We start from the raw sequence: 15,620 nt of genomic DNA, 5'->3' as shown, positions 1-15,620 counted from the left end.
GTGACCATGCCCTCCTTGAGTTGGTGATCTCAAGGAATGCGGGCCTGGCAGGAAGCAAAGGCAGGAGCCTGAACTTCAGGAGAGCCAGCTGCAGGCTGTTCCAGGAATCCTTGGACGAGATCCTCTGGACAACTGTTTGTAGGGGCAAAGGGATGGAAAAGAGCTGGTCACTTTCTCAGAAAAAAACTTGCTCAGGTTGCAGGCTGAGCTGCAGGAGAGGAAGGGGAGGAGGTGCCAGCACGGCTCTGCACGATGCTCTGCCACACTGGGCAGCTTGATCATGGCTCAGCAGTGGGATCAGACGAGGAGAAGGGGAGAAGGAAATCAAGGATGGGAGGGAACCATCAGACACAGTCAATAAGTGTCTGTGAAGTCTTGCAAACCAGAGATTCCCAGGTTGTTTCTGCTTTTGCAGCATTTGTGTGGTGCAGGGTGAGCAAAAGGTTCTGCTGCTTGATTCTTCTGCAGGAGCCGCCTAAAAGGGAAATGGCCACTGAGCTGCAGACCAAGCAGTACTGCCTGACGTTGGCCAGGGGAGCTTCTCCTGCCGCAGTGTGCTGATGACAGGTCTGGAGATGATCTGCACGGCCAGTTCGTAGATGGGAGCCAGGAAAGGACATGATGGGAGGAGGGAGGTGTTAAGCAACATCCAAGGCATCAAAATGCATCAGAAGGCCCTGAAAAGCATCACAAAGCCACAGCCAGGAAGCTTGGGAGTATCATGAGCAGCATCCAGGATGCGAGAGATTATTTGCTACCATGCCAAATGGTAGCAGAGCTCCCCCTGCAGACATCCCAAAGCCAGACAAAACAGGAACAAACCCGGAGCTGTGCTGCACGCACCCCACAGCCACAGCATTGCAAGCTGGGGTGCCTTGCTGTGTGCTGCATTCATCCCAGTCCGTGTGAATGAAGACTCTGGAGGCAGTCAAGGCGTTGATTGAGCACGAGTGTGCTTTTATTATTATATAAAGGACAGGAGGGTGTGAGAGGTCCACGGTGAAGATGGGACTCATCCTGTCTTGTCATGGAGAGAGTGGCTCAGAGCTCTCAGTGCTGCTGTCCGGTGCCTGGGACTGGAGGCCTGATTGAAAGTCCCCCTGCAAGAGGCTCTGCTCCTCTTCACTGATGCTGACCTGCTCCTGCATGGAGGTGCTGCTGTCGGGGCACTCACACTGTGCTTCAGATGGGCTGCACTGCAGAGACTCTGGGTTAAAATCCACACTTGTGACTGTGGTGTCTGGGAGGCTCAGGTCAGCAACTTCAGCAGAGCCAGGTGTAATGAGAGCATGGACTTCGATGAGCTCCTTCTCTCCATTAATGTTGTTAGATGGAAGGCTGCTATTAGAACTGCAGCAATTTGTGCTTCCTAAGAGCTCTCCACTGATGGAAGCACACAGAGCATCCTCGCTACTTGCCCTGGATCTTATGGCTTGGCAAGGGCTCGATTCACCTAGAAAGGATACACAGGGGTTAGTGTCAAACTTTCACAAGCTGAATTACGACAGTGGTACTTGATCAGGGGTGAAGATTTAGGCACGGGATTGAACGCTAGAAAGAGATACATGTGCAGAGCAAGCTTGAATTGTATGTTCCTGAAAAGCAGGGATTTGGAAGCTGCATTTGCACCCTTACCTGCCAGGACTACCACTGCTGTTTCTGAGGGCTGCCTGGCATTGCGCTGCAGTTGGCGTTTGCTGCCAGAGGATGGCTTCCTGAGGCTGAAGCAGCAACACCAACTGCTAGCTGGTGATTCCTCAGTCTTGCTGGGTGGATTTTGTCTGGAGAGAGAAAACAGCCAATGCTGTGAGTCGTTCGTGGTGCAGGGTGAGGGAAGAGCTGCACTGAGCTCTTGGCAGCAGTTGCTTGTTCCTAGCACTGCCTGGTTTCTGCAGGAAAACACAAAAACCCACCCAAACAATGATGCTAGGTGCTGGAAAAGAAAGTCCTCTTTACCTGTCAGATGGAAAGTCAACGACGGTGTGGAATTTGCCCTGCCCAGCTGCAGGGCTTTCTTCCACTTCAATGTCCCTGCTGCTCTCTGTTACCACAGAAGAGGTGCTGTGGCCTCGCCTCTGTGCCTGTGCCTCCTCCAGGCTGAGCAGCTTTGTGGCAGCAGAAGAGACTCCCACAGACTTGGGCCCTGGGAGAGAATTGTGCCCTGTCAGGGAAAACCACAGGTAAGAGCGAGGATCAGAAAGCAGCAGCACAGCCACCACAGTTCTGGGGGAGGTGCTGTATTTTTCTCAGGCTTGCTTATCCGAGCCACTGGAAGAAGAGGAGCCCAAAATAACCATGTGGGAAGAGGTGTGTTTATGGCAAAGGACATGGTCATCATTAAAAGCAGCTTACTGTATCAAAATAGGCAAGGAAAAACCCAAGGAAATGGGGGCAGGGAACTGAGAAAGCTTCGCTGCCACACTTGCATCAAGCTTTTCCTGCGTGCAAACCATAATAATGACCGTTTCCTCCTTGTGAAGTTTGGGCTTGGACATTCTCAGCATCCAGCAACAGGATGCCATACCCTAATGGAAGTCCAGAGGTCTGCTGTCCCCTTGATGGTAAAAGAGTATCTCAAACATCCCAGAGAAGGCCTGCATTTGGTCAAGGTGTCAGGTCAAGATCAAGCTAATGGAGGAAGACACTCACCTGCTGCATCTGCAATGTCTGCTCCGGATTTGGAGCCGAAGAGGACGTCGGTGTGGTTGATGATGAATTCCACCACATCCGACTGCGTCTGCAGCTCCATGCAGGCAGCTCTTCCGCTGGCGCAGGCAGACTCGTTCTGCTGTGATCTGTAGAAAAGGCAGATTTTAGAAGTCATTTCTCCAAGACCGTTTCCCCGAGTCTGAATTGTTGCAGCCAAAAGCTGTCAGCTGAGGCTCTGGAGACTTCCGCAGTGGGCAATCAGTGATGCCACTGCAGAAATTCCCCTGGATGATCAAGGACACGTCAGTCCCATCTCAACAAGACTGCAGAAATTGTCACCTAGACATTGTGCCCGTGGGGATGGAGAACAGCTCAGGCTCCTGCTCTTCTGTCAGCCACAGATTTTACAGGAGAAGAGCACATTTGATGGAGAAAAAGGGAGGACTGCTTTTCTTAACTGGAGAACAGAGGAAGTGTTGAAACAGAACCAGAAGTTTACCTTAAGAGGTTTGGAGCCCACACAATGGCTAGGTTCTTGGCATGCATGTTTGTTACCGTGGAGCTCCCAGCCAGACATGCCAAGTGTCTCATCAGGTACTCCAGTGTCCTGGAAAACAAGAGAAGCAAACGTTCAGCACCAACGAGCATGCCGTGCTGCAATTCAGAAAGCAAACCTCCATTCATGCTACTTCTTGTGATAGCTACTGTCACCGAAGGTGAAGTAGATCCAACTTGACTGAGTGCCACGCTGCAGCACCAAGCCCCAGCACAGCACAGCCGCAGCCATCAGCTGCACCAAGCGTGCCCCCGTGCCCAGGAACTGACCCCATAAAGTAAGCCCATGGAGCCTTCAACCCTTCAGCATACACAGGCATCGTGTTGCCGGCGTGAGACAGAGCCTGGAACCGCATCGTTGCCCTCTGCAATGCAGCAGGGCTGAGCTCAGCAGGCTGAGGGCAGCACTGACCTGTAGTGAGGAGCGGGCAGCTGCTGGATGACGTCCTGCATTCTGAGCAGCCGCTCCTCCTCTGTAGCGGCACCAACAGCATCCTGGAGTAGTGCAGAAAGGGAGCGAGACACCAATCAGGCTAGTACACCACTGCGAGTAAACCTCGTGGGGCTGACAGCAAAAGGGCCTCCGAGCTGGGGCATTGCTGCAGCCATCTGCCAAGAGGCCCAGGAAGAGGGAAATGAAAGACGTGGCCTTGTGCTTACCGAGAACTTGCCGTACAGCTGGTGGGTGAGCAGAGGGTTCGGGAGCTCCCTGAAGTACATCTTGCAGAGGGAGCTCACGCTGTGAATGTCACGGACGGTGAGCTCAGGAATCTGCTCCGACTCAAATTCCTGCCTGGAGAGAGGGACGCAAACCCGGTTGAGCGAGAGGAAGGCAAGCCCAAAGCCACACCAGATGCACTCAGGCTGTGTCAGTCGCAGCACTCTTACCGCAGTCTCTGGATGTTGGACGCGACGCCGGACAGGCGGTATATCCCCTGCACCACGCCGTGCTGCTCAATGAACTCAGCGCAGCTCTGGAGGACCTGGGGGACTGAAGAACACGTGCCAGACATCAGTGGAGCTCCTGATTCAATCGTGCTGCAGGCTGTGCTTCACATCCTATCCACTAAGCCCAGCCAGGCTTGGCTGAAGCAAATACAGATGTGCTTGTCTCTTAGGAGCATCCGCCTCACTTTATCCTTCAGCCATCAACTCCCATTACACGTGTCTCCACTGCTATCAGCCTGCCCCCTGCTAGATATGAGCTCCCTTTCATCTTCTTTAGATGCCCAGCAGAGGAAGATCTCAGGAATGGGCAGCTCCTTACCATCACGACCGGAGTGGAGAAGATGCTCTCCCAGGTCACCGCCAAACACCCTTTCCTTCTCCACCTCCCGCTTGGTCGGTTTCTTTGGGCGGGACTTCACCAAGGAACGAAGGAAGGTGAGGATCTTGCTGCGTTTCTTGGGCACTGCACAACAAAAGGAAGAAACCAGGTCATTTCAGGTCTGGCTCCGTTGGACGAGGCCGAGCACAGCACATTCTACAGGGCACGTCAGAACGGGAAGAACATTACCAACCAGTACATACAAAAAGGGATTTTCCCCATCTCTGGAGGAGCCCAAGGCCAGGCTGGATGGGGCCCTGGGCAGCCTGATCTAGTCTCACATTAAATGTGGGGGCTGGGAGACCATCCTGAGGCAGGAGGGTTGGAGCATGATGATCCCTGAGGTTCCTTTCCATCCCAAGCCATTCCATGAGTATTCTATAGTTTCCCCAAGTCCAGTCATAAACACAGGAGGATTGGGCCAAATCTCTGCCCCATGGTGTGCATGAAGAATCATCAACCCAGAGGACAATGTGGCATGGATAAAGGAGGTACTAAACATGGAACATACCCCCAAAAAGACTTCATTTTGCTTTCCCACACCATCAAATGTAACATCCATACCTGGCTTTGGCACAGAATTGATGAGTGCCTCAGGAATGTTCTTATTAATGAGTTCCACACACTCCCCTGGGAAAAATCCAACCTGTAACAAGAAGAGAGGCCAACTATTGCATGCAGCACTTCTCAGGTCTGAACTGTTAAACCAAAAGCCACGTAACATTTCCCTCGGAACGTGCTTGCCTGACGTTCCATAAGACTATCCAGCAGAAAATGGCCATAGTTCACAGCATAAAGGTAATAATTTTTCAACATTAGCAGCCAAAGGCAAGGTCCCTTGACACCGACACAGGGAAACTGTTTATGTCCATTAGGCATCCTGTGCAGGCAGAGCAGCTCTAAGCTGAGATTCCTGCCTTTACTGAAGTTGCACTCTCCAGTCTGAAGCTTGTGCCTACCTGGAAGCCGAGCTTGCCTCTCCACCAGGGGGTCAGCTCCTTTGGTGGCATGTCGATGACACAGATGATGTCTCCGACCTGCAAGAGATTGCAACGTCAATCCCAGCTTCAGCACGGCTGGGAGGAAAGCACAGCTCAAATGACTGCATTCTTCTGCACTGCCAAACATCGCCGAGCGTGAGAGCACTTGCACCAGCGCAGCTGTGAAGGCATTTGCCACTGTAAAATAGAGCATGGAACGCCTTGAACTGCTTACCTCAAAGGAGAGTTCATCCGCTGCCTGGGCAATGTGTCTCTTAATAGCATGGGCAGCAGCAATAGCTGGAATGTTCACAGGTGCCACCTCATGGTCCAGCAGGGGCTTCCCCTTGTTCTCAGTCTGAAACAGAGAGCACAGGCCACGGTGAGGAGCTGGGAACCAACAAGGAGGATTTCAAGGTGAGGAGCACATCTGCAGAGAAAGCTGCAGGAAATGCACTCGGTCCTTATCGTGGGCACTTCAGAAGGAACTGCAAGTCTAATAACGGCTGTTTCTCTCCCTGGTGTGCAGCAGGCACACGCCAGGCAATGCAAAGATGCATCTCTCCCCACCCAGACTAATCAGCAATGGCACTGACGCAGACAGGTGGCCTTGTCCATTTTGCCCCCTCCTTTCCTACGCTCTTTGTGCAGGAAGGCTGGCTGTTTAAGATGCTAGGAGACCGTGAAGAGGGAAACCAAAGCTACGGCTGCAGTTACAAGGTGCAAACAGTGCCATTGCAAGCACCAAGCAGCTCTCTTGAGCAGTCCAACCAACAGCGAGGCCAAACAGAGCAGAGAATGATTGTTGTTTCTGCAGCCATTTCAAGGGAAAAGTCAGTAGAGGACAAACCCCACAGCCGAGATGGCTCTGGTACTTTTAAAAACTTGCCACGCTTGCACTACTGTCTTGCCACAGAGGAGCTCTCTTGGAAAGCAGGAGAGCACATCTGCGGCTCACTCTGCTGGCTGCAGTCAGGGAACAAAGACCAATCAGAGCTTCATACTCTACCTCTGTCCATGCCAGGTCAGGCCCACAGCTGATCTCGCTGCACGCCACAGCCATCAGCGTAGGTGTGACAAGCTGGAACTGAAAAGAAACACACTTTTATTTTCTCTGTTCACATCTCTGCTGTGCTCCCTACAGCTGTCGGGCACACTCACACAGCCCAAGCACGCCTGCTGGTGTCCCTGGTGATGCTGTGCAGCTCTGCACAAGCTGGGGCTGGGACTCTTTGCCTAAGGGATTGCTTTCCATAAAACCAGCTGGTCACAGCACCACAGACAGCATCCTTCTGAGGGCTGAGCTGCAGAGCACGTGGAGAAAACCCACACGTGACCAGCGTCCCATCAAAGCTGGATGAGGCTGTGTTACTAAACACGGGGCGTCACGGGCTGCTAAAGCATGTGGGGGGACAAACCATGGCAGGTACCTGGCAAGAGATCAGAACGAGGGAGAGAAATCTCACGAATCCGCAGCCTTTCCTTGTCACTTTGCTCTGATCTTCCACGAGCAAAAGCTGCAGCAGGGAAGCAGGCAGAGGGTGGAGAGAGGAGAGAGAAAGAGCAGGTCAGTTTGCTTCCACGGTTTAGCAAAGACTACGAGGGAAAATCCAAAATCTGCCCTCCCTCAACTTAAAAACTTAAGTTTTCAACTTAAAACCATTTCCCCTTGTTCTGCTGTTATCTACCCTTTCAAAGAGTTGATTCCCCTCCTCTTTTTAGGCTCCCTTTAGGTACTGAAGGCTGCCATGAGGTCACCCCACAGCCTTCATTTCTCCAGGCTGAACAAGCCCAGCTCCCTCAGCCTGTCTTTGCAGGGGAGGTGCTCCTGTCCCCTGATCATCTCTGTGGCTCGCCTCTGGACCCTCTCCAACAGCTCCCTGTCTTTCTGGACACTGTACTGCAGCTGGGGCCTCACAAGAGCAGAGCAGGGGGGGACAATCACCTCCCTGTCCCTCATGGCCACCCCTCTGCTGATGGAGATAATGTGATCCTATGAGCTCCGCCAGCCAGCAGTTCTCAGCACTCACTGTCCCCCCGTCTCTCCCACACTGTCTCAGCTTACCTACAAGGTGCTGCACAGGACGGTGTGAAGACAAAGGGACGCAGTCGGTGCACAAGTGCAACAAGCGAGCTGCTCAGTCAGAGCTCCAGCGCTCCAATGAAGGGACGCAGCACGCACTGCTCCTCCCCTCATTCTAGCCCTTATGACATCACTGAGGGCCACCAGGCTGCTCCACCACGACGGACAGGGTGGGGAGGCAAGACCAGTCACGAGGGCAGAAGATTCCAACAGCCCAGCCCAACGTTCTGGAATCAGGGGCTGCTTGGAATTCTACCCCAGCCAAATCCTGGAGAAGCTGGCACGGGGTCGTCATGACCAAAGCGCAGGACCTGGCGCTTGCTCTTGTTGAGCCTCGCACAACTGGCCTCAGTGCATCCCTCTGGAGGGCCTTCCTGCCCTCAGCCAGACGGACGCTTCCTCCCAGCAGCGTACCTTGCAGTGCTGGGCCCATGTCAAATCCACACTAGAGTGGCTTTTGTTACATTCAAGGGCATGTTGCAGCACCCATCTATTTCACCTGGAAGGAAATAAAGCAGGAGATGGGAGAAACACAGAACTACTGCCAGACTGCTTTATCCCTTTCTTAGCCCAACTTCCCTTGCCTCATCCCCTACCCCAACTCCTGGATGATGCCCACGGGCTGATAGTTGGATCTCAAGTCCATAGGACTCCTTTCACAGGGCTCCATCAAAAAGGCTGTCACACTTGTTCCGTACACTCACACTGACCCAGCAGTGGTATCACAGTCACTTAACACACACACAACAACCAAACCCCGAGCATGCACATCCCTTCCTGCGTGACTGCAGCCCACAGCTCCCCTTCACACCTCCGTGGATCTCTGGTGTTTTACACGGATGCAGCCTCGCTGCAGCTCCGTGGCTGTCACACAAGGCCTGCAGGACCTCTTTCTCTGCAAACCCCGTCTGCAGGCATTGGTTCATGAGGTTCACCTCCTGCCCTCCTGAGCAAAAACAAGCACTAAGAACAAGAGCAAAGCACACTGGACTCGACCTGGCTGGATCCCCAACCCTCAGTCCTGTCAGTCGTACCCTGGTGTGGAGACTCATCCCCAAAGCCTGGCTGGACATCAGCACAGGCATCATTCTTCAAACGCCCCATCCAAGCAGCAAGGGATCAAAGCGTTGGCACAGCTGAAACAGAAATGCTGTGTGAGTTTCCTGTTAGCACTGAGCAGGAACAAATCTACCGCTGAGCAGCAGGATGTGAGACAAGCAGCAGAAGACACCCAACCTGCAGAACCAGCTCGTTTGGGGTCGGTCCAGATGTTTGTCTGCTCCCTTCCCTGGCCCAGGCCAAGCTTGTGAGCTGCTCCTCCTTGGTGCAGGGGGAAATGGTGCAGATGCCATGTGGTGGCTATGCACAGCATGCCTTTTACTTGCTTTTCCTATCTCCATCTTCCATTAGCAAACAGCATCTCCAGCCTCCAGAGATCACTGAGTCCAACCCCTGCACAACAGTGAAAAAAAAGATATGATAAGGGGTACTTAAAGCACAGCATCTGTAATCAGATCAGACTCCTGCACTGTGAAGACTTCCATGAGTATTCCTGCAGAGTGCATCACTTAGTCTCTCCTAAGCCTTGTGTTCATGGTTTTCCTGTAAGAGCTTGTCTAAACACTGCCTATAATCGTGGTTATGCTAGAAGCATTTGGATTTATTGATCCTCAGTGTGATTTCAGTAACAAATCCAGATGCTTTTTTGTTAAGGGCAGCTTTCAATTTCTCAACTGAAATTTCAATATTGCATTAGGTGTTGACAACCACGGGGCTGCAGTACAGAGAATTACAGGGAGATTAATTTCTCCATCTCCATGCTCCTAGACATTTATGATTACAGTGATGTAGTTATATACAAAGTTGCAAGATACCAAAGCTAGAATAACCTCTTGGTGCAGCAGGATGTCTGGAGCCCAAGTGCAGAGTCTCAGTGTTGCAAAGCCTTGAAGAGGTGCAGCGTATGTGCTGGGGCTGATGACACAGACACTGGAGCAAGGCCAGTGTGATGTTAGAAACTTGACCAGCAGCTGATCTGTTGTCAGCCATTTCTGGACACAAACGGGATCTGGTCGACTTAGGACATGACCTTTGGGCTGGAGAGCAACTCCCCGAGGAATCACACAGCCACTGCAGACCGTTGGCAAGAACCCCATACCAAAACAGCTCATCTGCAATCAGTTTTTAATCTGTGCAGCAGTGATTGGAACAGGCGCACGCTCTCTGCAATTGCAGGAATGTTCACAAGTGGAATGTACATCACCTGTGTGCTCCAGCTCTTCTGTGTGCATGCTAGGAGAAGTGATCCCCCTGCACCCAGGGCTGCAATAAAGTCCTGTGGGCTTTCTAACCTGCCCACCAGCAGCCCAGGCTGCCCAGAGCCACATCCAGCCTGGCCGTGGATGCCTGCAGGGATGGGGCATCCACAGCCTCCCTGGGCAACCTGTTCCAGTGCCTCACCACCCTCTGGCTGAAAAACTTCCTCCTCACATCCAACCTAAACCTCAACACCCCCCGTCTCAGTTTAAAGCCATTCCCCACTTGTCCCATCACTGTCCACCCTCCAAAACAAAACACCTCGGCTGTTCAACACTGAAAGAGCAAAATAACCCACAGCTCTTACTTCCACTGTATGCAGTTAATTCCAAACTTAAGGTCACAGGTTAATTACTCATGTGATCCTTCCTGACAGAAGAACTACTCGTAGTGATGTGTAGGAGTAAGGAACTGTTTGAAAAGGTCATGGACATATTAGAACTTGCAGCATTTATCTTAATAGATGCCTACATTGCAAAGCATTTTGTAAAACACACGTTACAAGTACTGTGCATTGGATTACACTATATCAAACTCTAAGTAACAATACAGGTTGCTTTTAAATCTACACTTACATGCTAACTCCTTGATAAAATTCCTGACTGCCTTCAGTTTTATAGCCAAAGCAGTGTTTGAGCTGGTAATGTACTCTTGAACAGCACTGCTGCCTTCAGCATTTGTATGTTTAGATCTGAAAAGAGAACTTGGTCATTATTTCACGATGAGAGAATCTTATATGACAAAACAGAATTACAAAAATCTGACAATACTGTAAAATGCCAGCGTAAGAATGTGGCTTTGATTTTTTTTTTTTCTTTTTTTTTTTTTTAAATGGTGAGTGTACCATTAATTCAAGACAAGAATTTTGTTTGTAAGTCGATCTCTATAACTGTTCTTGGCATCATTCTGTAGGATGAACTAGATACATGGAATTTGGCACTGGCTCCCCAGGGCAGTGGTTTGGCACTGAGCTGACAAAGGCCAAAGAGCATTTGCACAATGCTCTCAGACACAGGGCTTGACCCATAGGAGGTCCGGTGTGGAACCAGGAGGTGGAATACATGATCCTCGAGGTCCCTTCCAAATACAGATATTCCATGATCCTCTAATACTTATATTCCCAAGTCCTGTACACAGTGCTCAGATGCTTAATTGAAAGGTTCCATGAAACAGTGAGGTATCTATGTCCCTTTACCACTCAGTTATTCAATTTGCCACATGGATCTTTTATCCAGTCACATTAAAAAACCCCTCAAAGTATTTCCTTCAGTCTTCCATTCTGATAGAGCTTTCTGGAGCAAATAAAGAGTTGCAACTCAGAATGTCCACACCTCCCTTCCTGCACCCTGCATACTTTTTTCATTGCACTGTGATTACGTACCACTCTATTGTCACCCTCATTCTGTCATTATCTAGGCAGTTTACTGCCATTAAATTTTCCAGCAACAGATGCCCACAAGTACAGCCAGCCTGGACTTATTTCCAATACTTATCTTTGTCCTGATGTCCTTGTAGGAGCTGGGACATTTCTCCATCTCAGCAGCAGAGGGCAGGAGGGGTCCAAGGTGAGGGCATGCTCTCCTCTATTTTTCTGGCACTCAAAGACAAAGGGAACAAGAAAACCAGATGTGTTTCCCTGCCCATGGCAAACACCAGCCTTTCCATCCTTACAGTCCTTCCTGCCATCAGCAGAGACATTTTGCTTTCTTGTGCCACTTCATCCCTTTAGCATCTGGCATTCTAACAAAAAAGTACTTACAAGGAATTTTAATATTTTCATATTAAATGTCAGAATTAGAACCATTATGTTTACCAAATATTTAAAACGTTCAACCCAGTGAGAAGTGAATTGATGTTGCATTTAGCATTCAGATAAGAACTTGTAAAGGAAGTAAAAAGTGCTCCTTTCATAAACTGTAGTCTCATTGTCAAGCCTTGCACTGTCTCAGCAGATTATTACAGAATGTTCATTCAGGCAGGAATTAAGAGATGTGTCTGAATTGATAACAACAACGAATAATTAAGAAAGCTTGACTGCAGTCTGCTTGAGGATTCCAGTCTGAAGTGTGTTCCACCTGATGACAACTGGGAATGTCTTTCTCTCACCATTAGAACCATTGCACCTCTGACTAAACACATAGCTAATCACCACTGAAAACCTAGGTGCAATTTCTGCAGTGCACAGACCAACTACGTGTTGATTAACATTCAGAGAGATTGTGCAGGTGTCCTTTTAGGAACTGGCCTACAGTATGCTAAGAGGGATGTATGTGGGGACATTAGGATAACGTGCCCTCTGCCCTTTAAGACAGCCCAAGCAGACCAGGTCAGCAGGCTGAAGAGCTGAGTGGGTCACAGAATCACAGAATCACAGAATTGCCAGGGTTGGAAGGGACCTCAAGGATCATGAATCTCCAACCCCCCTGCCACACGCAGGGCCACCAACCATTCCACCTAAAGCTAGACCAGGCTGCCCAGGGCCCCATCCAATCTGGCCTTGAACACCTCCAGGGACGGGGCATCCACAACCTCCCTGGGCATCCTGTTCCAGTACCTCACCACTCTCTCCGTAAAGAATTTCCCCTGACGTCCAACCTAAATCTCCCTTCCCTCAGCTTAAAACCATTTCCCCTTGTCCTGCTGTCACCCTTTCAAAGAGTTGATTTCCCTCCTGTTTGTAGGTTCCCTTTAGGTACTGAAAGGCTGCAATGAGGTCACCCCGCAGCCTTCTTTTCTCCAGGCTGAACAAGCCCAGCTGCCTCAGCCTGTTATCACAGGGGAGGTGCTCCTGTCCCCTGATCATCTTCGTGGCCCTCCTCTGGACCCTCTCCAGCAGCTCCCTGTCTTTCTTGTACTGGGGGCTCCAGACCTGGACGCAGTATTCCAGATGGGGCCTCACAAGAGCAGAGTAGAGGGGAACAATCACCTCTCTGTCCCTGCTGGGTCACCAGGGCTCAGAGACTTCACTCGGCCATCTGAAAGTTGAGGGACTTCAGCCCAAGCTGCCCTTTTCCATGCAGGCAAGGAGGCCAAGAGAAGGTGGATCGGCACGGTTCTGGTGCAGACAGGGGCTGCAGTGTGAGCAGGCCTACACAGACAAGGCTGTGCCCACACAGAGTGACAGCAGCTTTCGCTGTGAGCAGATTCCCAGGGGGCCTGAGCCATGGCAGTTCTTGATGGCAGCATGTTCCAATCAGCCCTGGAAGTCTTCTCTGGACGTCTGTCGCATTCTGGAATCCACACTGAGGACGCAGTCGCTGTGTCAGAGCAGCTGGCAGAGTCACGGGGAACCGTGACGTAGTTGGCCCAGGGAGCAACAACAAGGCCTGCACTGCTCAGCCAGCCCAGGCCAAAGGGGAGCACGAGAGAGAGCAGAGGAGAGAGGGGGGGAAAGAGGGCCAGGAAGGAAAGGCCTGTGCCTGAATGGACGTGTAGCAGCAGCTGCTGACAGCAAACTCGGTGATGGCAGGGGCACAGCAGAGCAGTGCAATGCTGGCAGCTTCCTGTGTCTTTCACACAGGCACTGCAGACATGGCCAGCACTGGGAGATCAGCAGAACTGCTGCACACCTCTGCCAGCCCAGGCCAGAGGAGTGCAGAACAGTGAGCTGCTGCTGAGGGGAGAGAGGATGGCCTGAGAGCTGACCTGAGAGGCAGGGCTGGCTGTGTTACAGCAGCCTCTGTGTCCTCCTCCTGTGTCTGTGAGGGCCAGAGGGCCAGAAGAGAACATGCCCAGACAACGAAGCCCTGCTGTCCTCTGCTGCTCAGCTGGAGAGATGTTCCGCCTTCCTGAAGGACGCTGATCCAAAGGGAAGGAATCAAAGGAAGTCCAGGCTGGCTGTCCTTGTGGGCATCAGCTGCTGGCAGCTGCCTCTGTGCTGCCATGGGCAGGGCACAGCACACACAGTGTTTGCAGTTCCCTGTGTGACACTGGCCCTGGTGACCTGACAGCCATAGGGAGACAAGAGAAAGAGCTGCCTCCCTCTGCCAGATGAGGCAAAGGTGAGAATCCCAGAATCACAGCATGGCCCGGGTTGGAAAGGAGCTCAAGGTTCATGAATCTCCAACCCTTGGCTCTCCAAGGGTGCACAGGGGGCTTTGTTCTCCCTGTGGTGCAGCTTCAGTGCCAACTCACAGCTGAGCTGGTTGGCACACTGTGACAGCCTGCCGCTCTGAAGCTCTTGGGGCAGTGCTCAGTTCTTTCTGAAGTACTCTGGAAAATGCTGCTTCTCCTTCACCAAGTCTGTTTCCAGACAGACGTCTTTTTCTCCTCTGTACACACAAACAGTATCTTGTAACTCCCTGGCACAGTGCTCAGAAGTGATACTTCTGGAAGCACGTCAGAGAAAAGTGGCCTTGTCCCAGTGGACTTTCAGAGCAGATGAGAACAAGTCTTGGTTGACGGCTTTCTTCTGCTTCTGGAACTGCACAGGCAGGTTGTGTGTTGTCATACTTTATGCCAGAGTGCCAAACTGAAGCAGTTTCTGCAACCTCTTTTTTTCATACTTGTCACTCTTTGCTGAGACCTTAACTTAGTCATTTTTAATGCGCTCTCATCTAAACTACTGTGTCCTCCAGTGTCAGTGTTGTATGAATCAGGACTGTGGGATTTCATCAGTGAAAGGATTCTGCTCTAATGACTGTCATTCTAAAGCTGATATTGTTTCTACCGCATCAGGCTTGCATGAAGCATCTCTGATCAACAGAGAAATCAGAAAAATGGCTTTTCCTATTGCAGTTTCCTTTTAACTAGTGATGAAAGCTGTCAGTAAAGGAACACAGATGAGATAGCATCACACAGCTCTGGAAAAGATGTTCCAGCTCTGTGTCTACCTACACCTTCAGGAGATGAAAAGTACTGGCTTACTGAGGTGTCCTGGGTTGCAGGTTCTGTTAATCTCCATTTTTGGAAGAGATGCTTGCAATAAATACCTTGTAAGGTGAATGAGCTTGATAGAAGTAGGGTGTGAAAGAGATGGATTTGCTGTTTCCCTGAAGGTGCAGGAGTATTGCTGTGCCTACAGTCAGTAAACAAGGCAGAAATCACTGTGTTCCTCAGAATGAAAAGCAAAAGAATAAAAATCTTTTTGGGAGTGACAGCACGCCTGAATGAAGCACAAATCTAAACATTTAAAATAAGGGCTAGTGTCAAAGGGACTTGCAGTATTTCTCGTGAAGAAATATTTGATGCTTCTTTATGAAAGTCATCATAACAAAAGTGTACTGATGTCTTTGCTGAGGATTTCCTTGGTTCCAGCCTGAAGGTGTGCGCAGGCATGAGCAGGCAGTGCTGAGCTGCAGGTGAGTGCCTGTGTCCCACAGCAGGAAACCCGTGGATGTCTTCAGGGGGTTGAAATGGGCAGAGCTGTGAAACCTGCAGGCTTTCACTGAAATTGTCCCCTGCTTTATTTTGTAATCTTAGTTTCACCAATGCTTTCCAATATAATTTTCGTATGAGTGCAGATACATGGGATAGGATTTAAAGTTTTTATGGTGCTGCTGTATAGTTTTCTGTGGTCATCATAAGCCAATAAAAAAAATAAATGGTAATCAGGCAATCTATTAACAACCTGTGGCACGTGTCAAAACAATGAAATTCCTTGCAGGAAGACAATATTGCTATATAATACTGTGGCTATCCAAAACTGTTAATTATACTTGATGAGCTGGAGATAATCCTGAAATGCGGGTCTTTGATCTTAGCCAAGAAA

At 50.5% G+C, this 15,620-nt stretch overlaps 2 protein-coding genes across 2 annotated transcripts in view; both read right to left on the bottom strand.

The window, feature by feature from the left end:
* Positions 1-935: 935 nt before the first annotated feature.
* The window catches only part of LOC149912559 (rho GTPase-activating protein 32-like), a 490,746-nt gene continuing 476,061 nt past the window's right edge, over positions 936-15,620 (bottom strand). Inside the window, exon 5 of the mRNA XM_090131844.1 lies at positions 936-1,142. Coding sequence (XP_089987970.1) covers positions 1,026-1,142 — 117 coding nt within the window. The 3' untranslated portion in view covers positions 936-1,025. The remainder of the gene's footprint in view (positions 1,143-15,620) is intronic.
* The window catches only part of LOC149912576 (rho GTPase-activating protein 32-like), a 33,450-nt gene continuing 20,434 nt past the window's right edge, over positions 2,605-15,620 (bottom strand). Inside the window, exons 2-9 of the mRNA XM_090130715.1 lie at positions 5,491-5,568; positions 5,096-5,177; positions 4,472-4,615; positions 4,093-4,195; positions 3,865-3,997; positions 3,617-3,699; positions 3,149-3,256; positions 2,605-2,795 (exon numbers count right to left, since the gene is read on the bottom strand). Coding sequence (XP_089986841.1) covers positions 2,624-2,795; positions 3,149-3,256; positions 3,617-3,699; positions 3,865-3,997; positions 4,093-4,195; positions 4,472-4,615; positions 5,096-5,177; positions 5,491-5,541 — 876 coding nt within the window. The 5' untranslated portion in view covers positions 5,542-5,568 and the 3' untranslated portion in view covers positions 2,605-2,623. The remainder of the gene's footprint in view (positions 2,796-3,148; positions 3,257-3,616; positions 3,700-3,864; positions 3,998-4,092; positions 4,196-4,471; positions 4,616-5,095; positions 5,178-5,490; positions 5,569-15,620) is intronic.

The sequence above is a fragment of the Phasianus colchicus genome, chromosome Z, assembly GCF_987193195.1.
Source record: "Phasianus colchicus chromosome Z, bPhaCol1.hap1.1, whole genome shotgun sequence".
In the NCBI taxonomy this organism is placed as follows: Eukaryota; Metazoa; Chordata; class Aves; order Galliformes; family Phasianidae; genus Phasianus; species Phasianus colchicus.
Note: the sequence above shows the minus strand (reverse complement) of the source record. Positions and strands in the feature narration are given on the sequence as shown.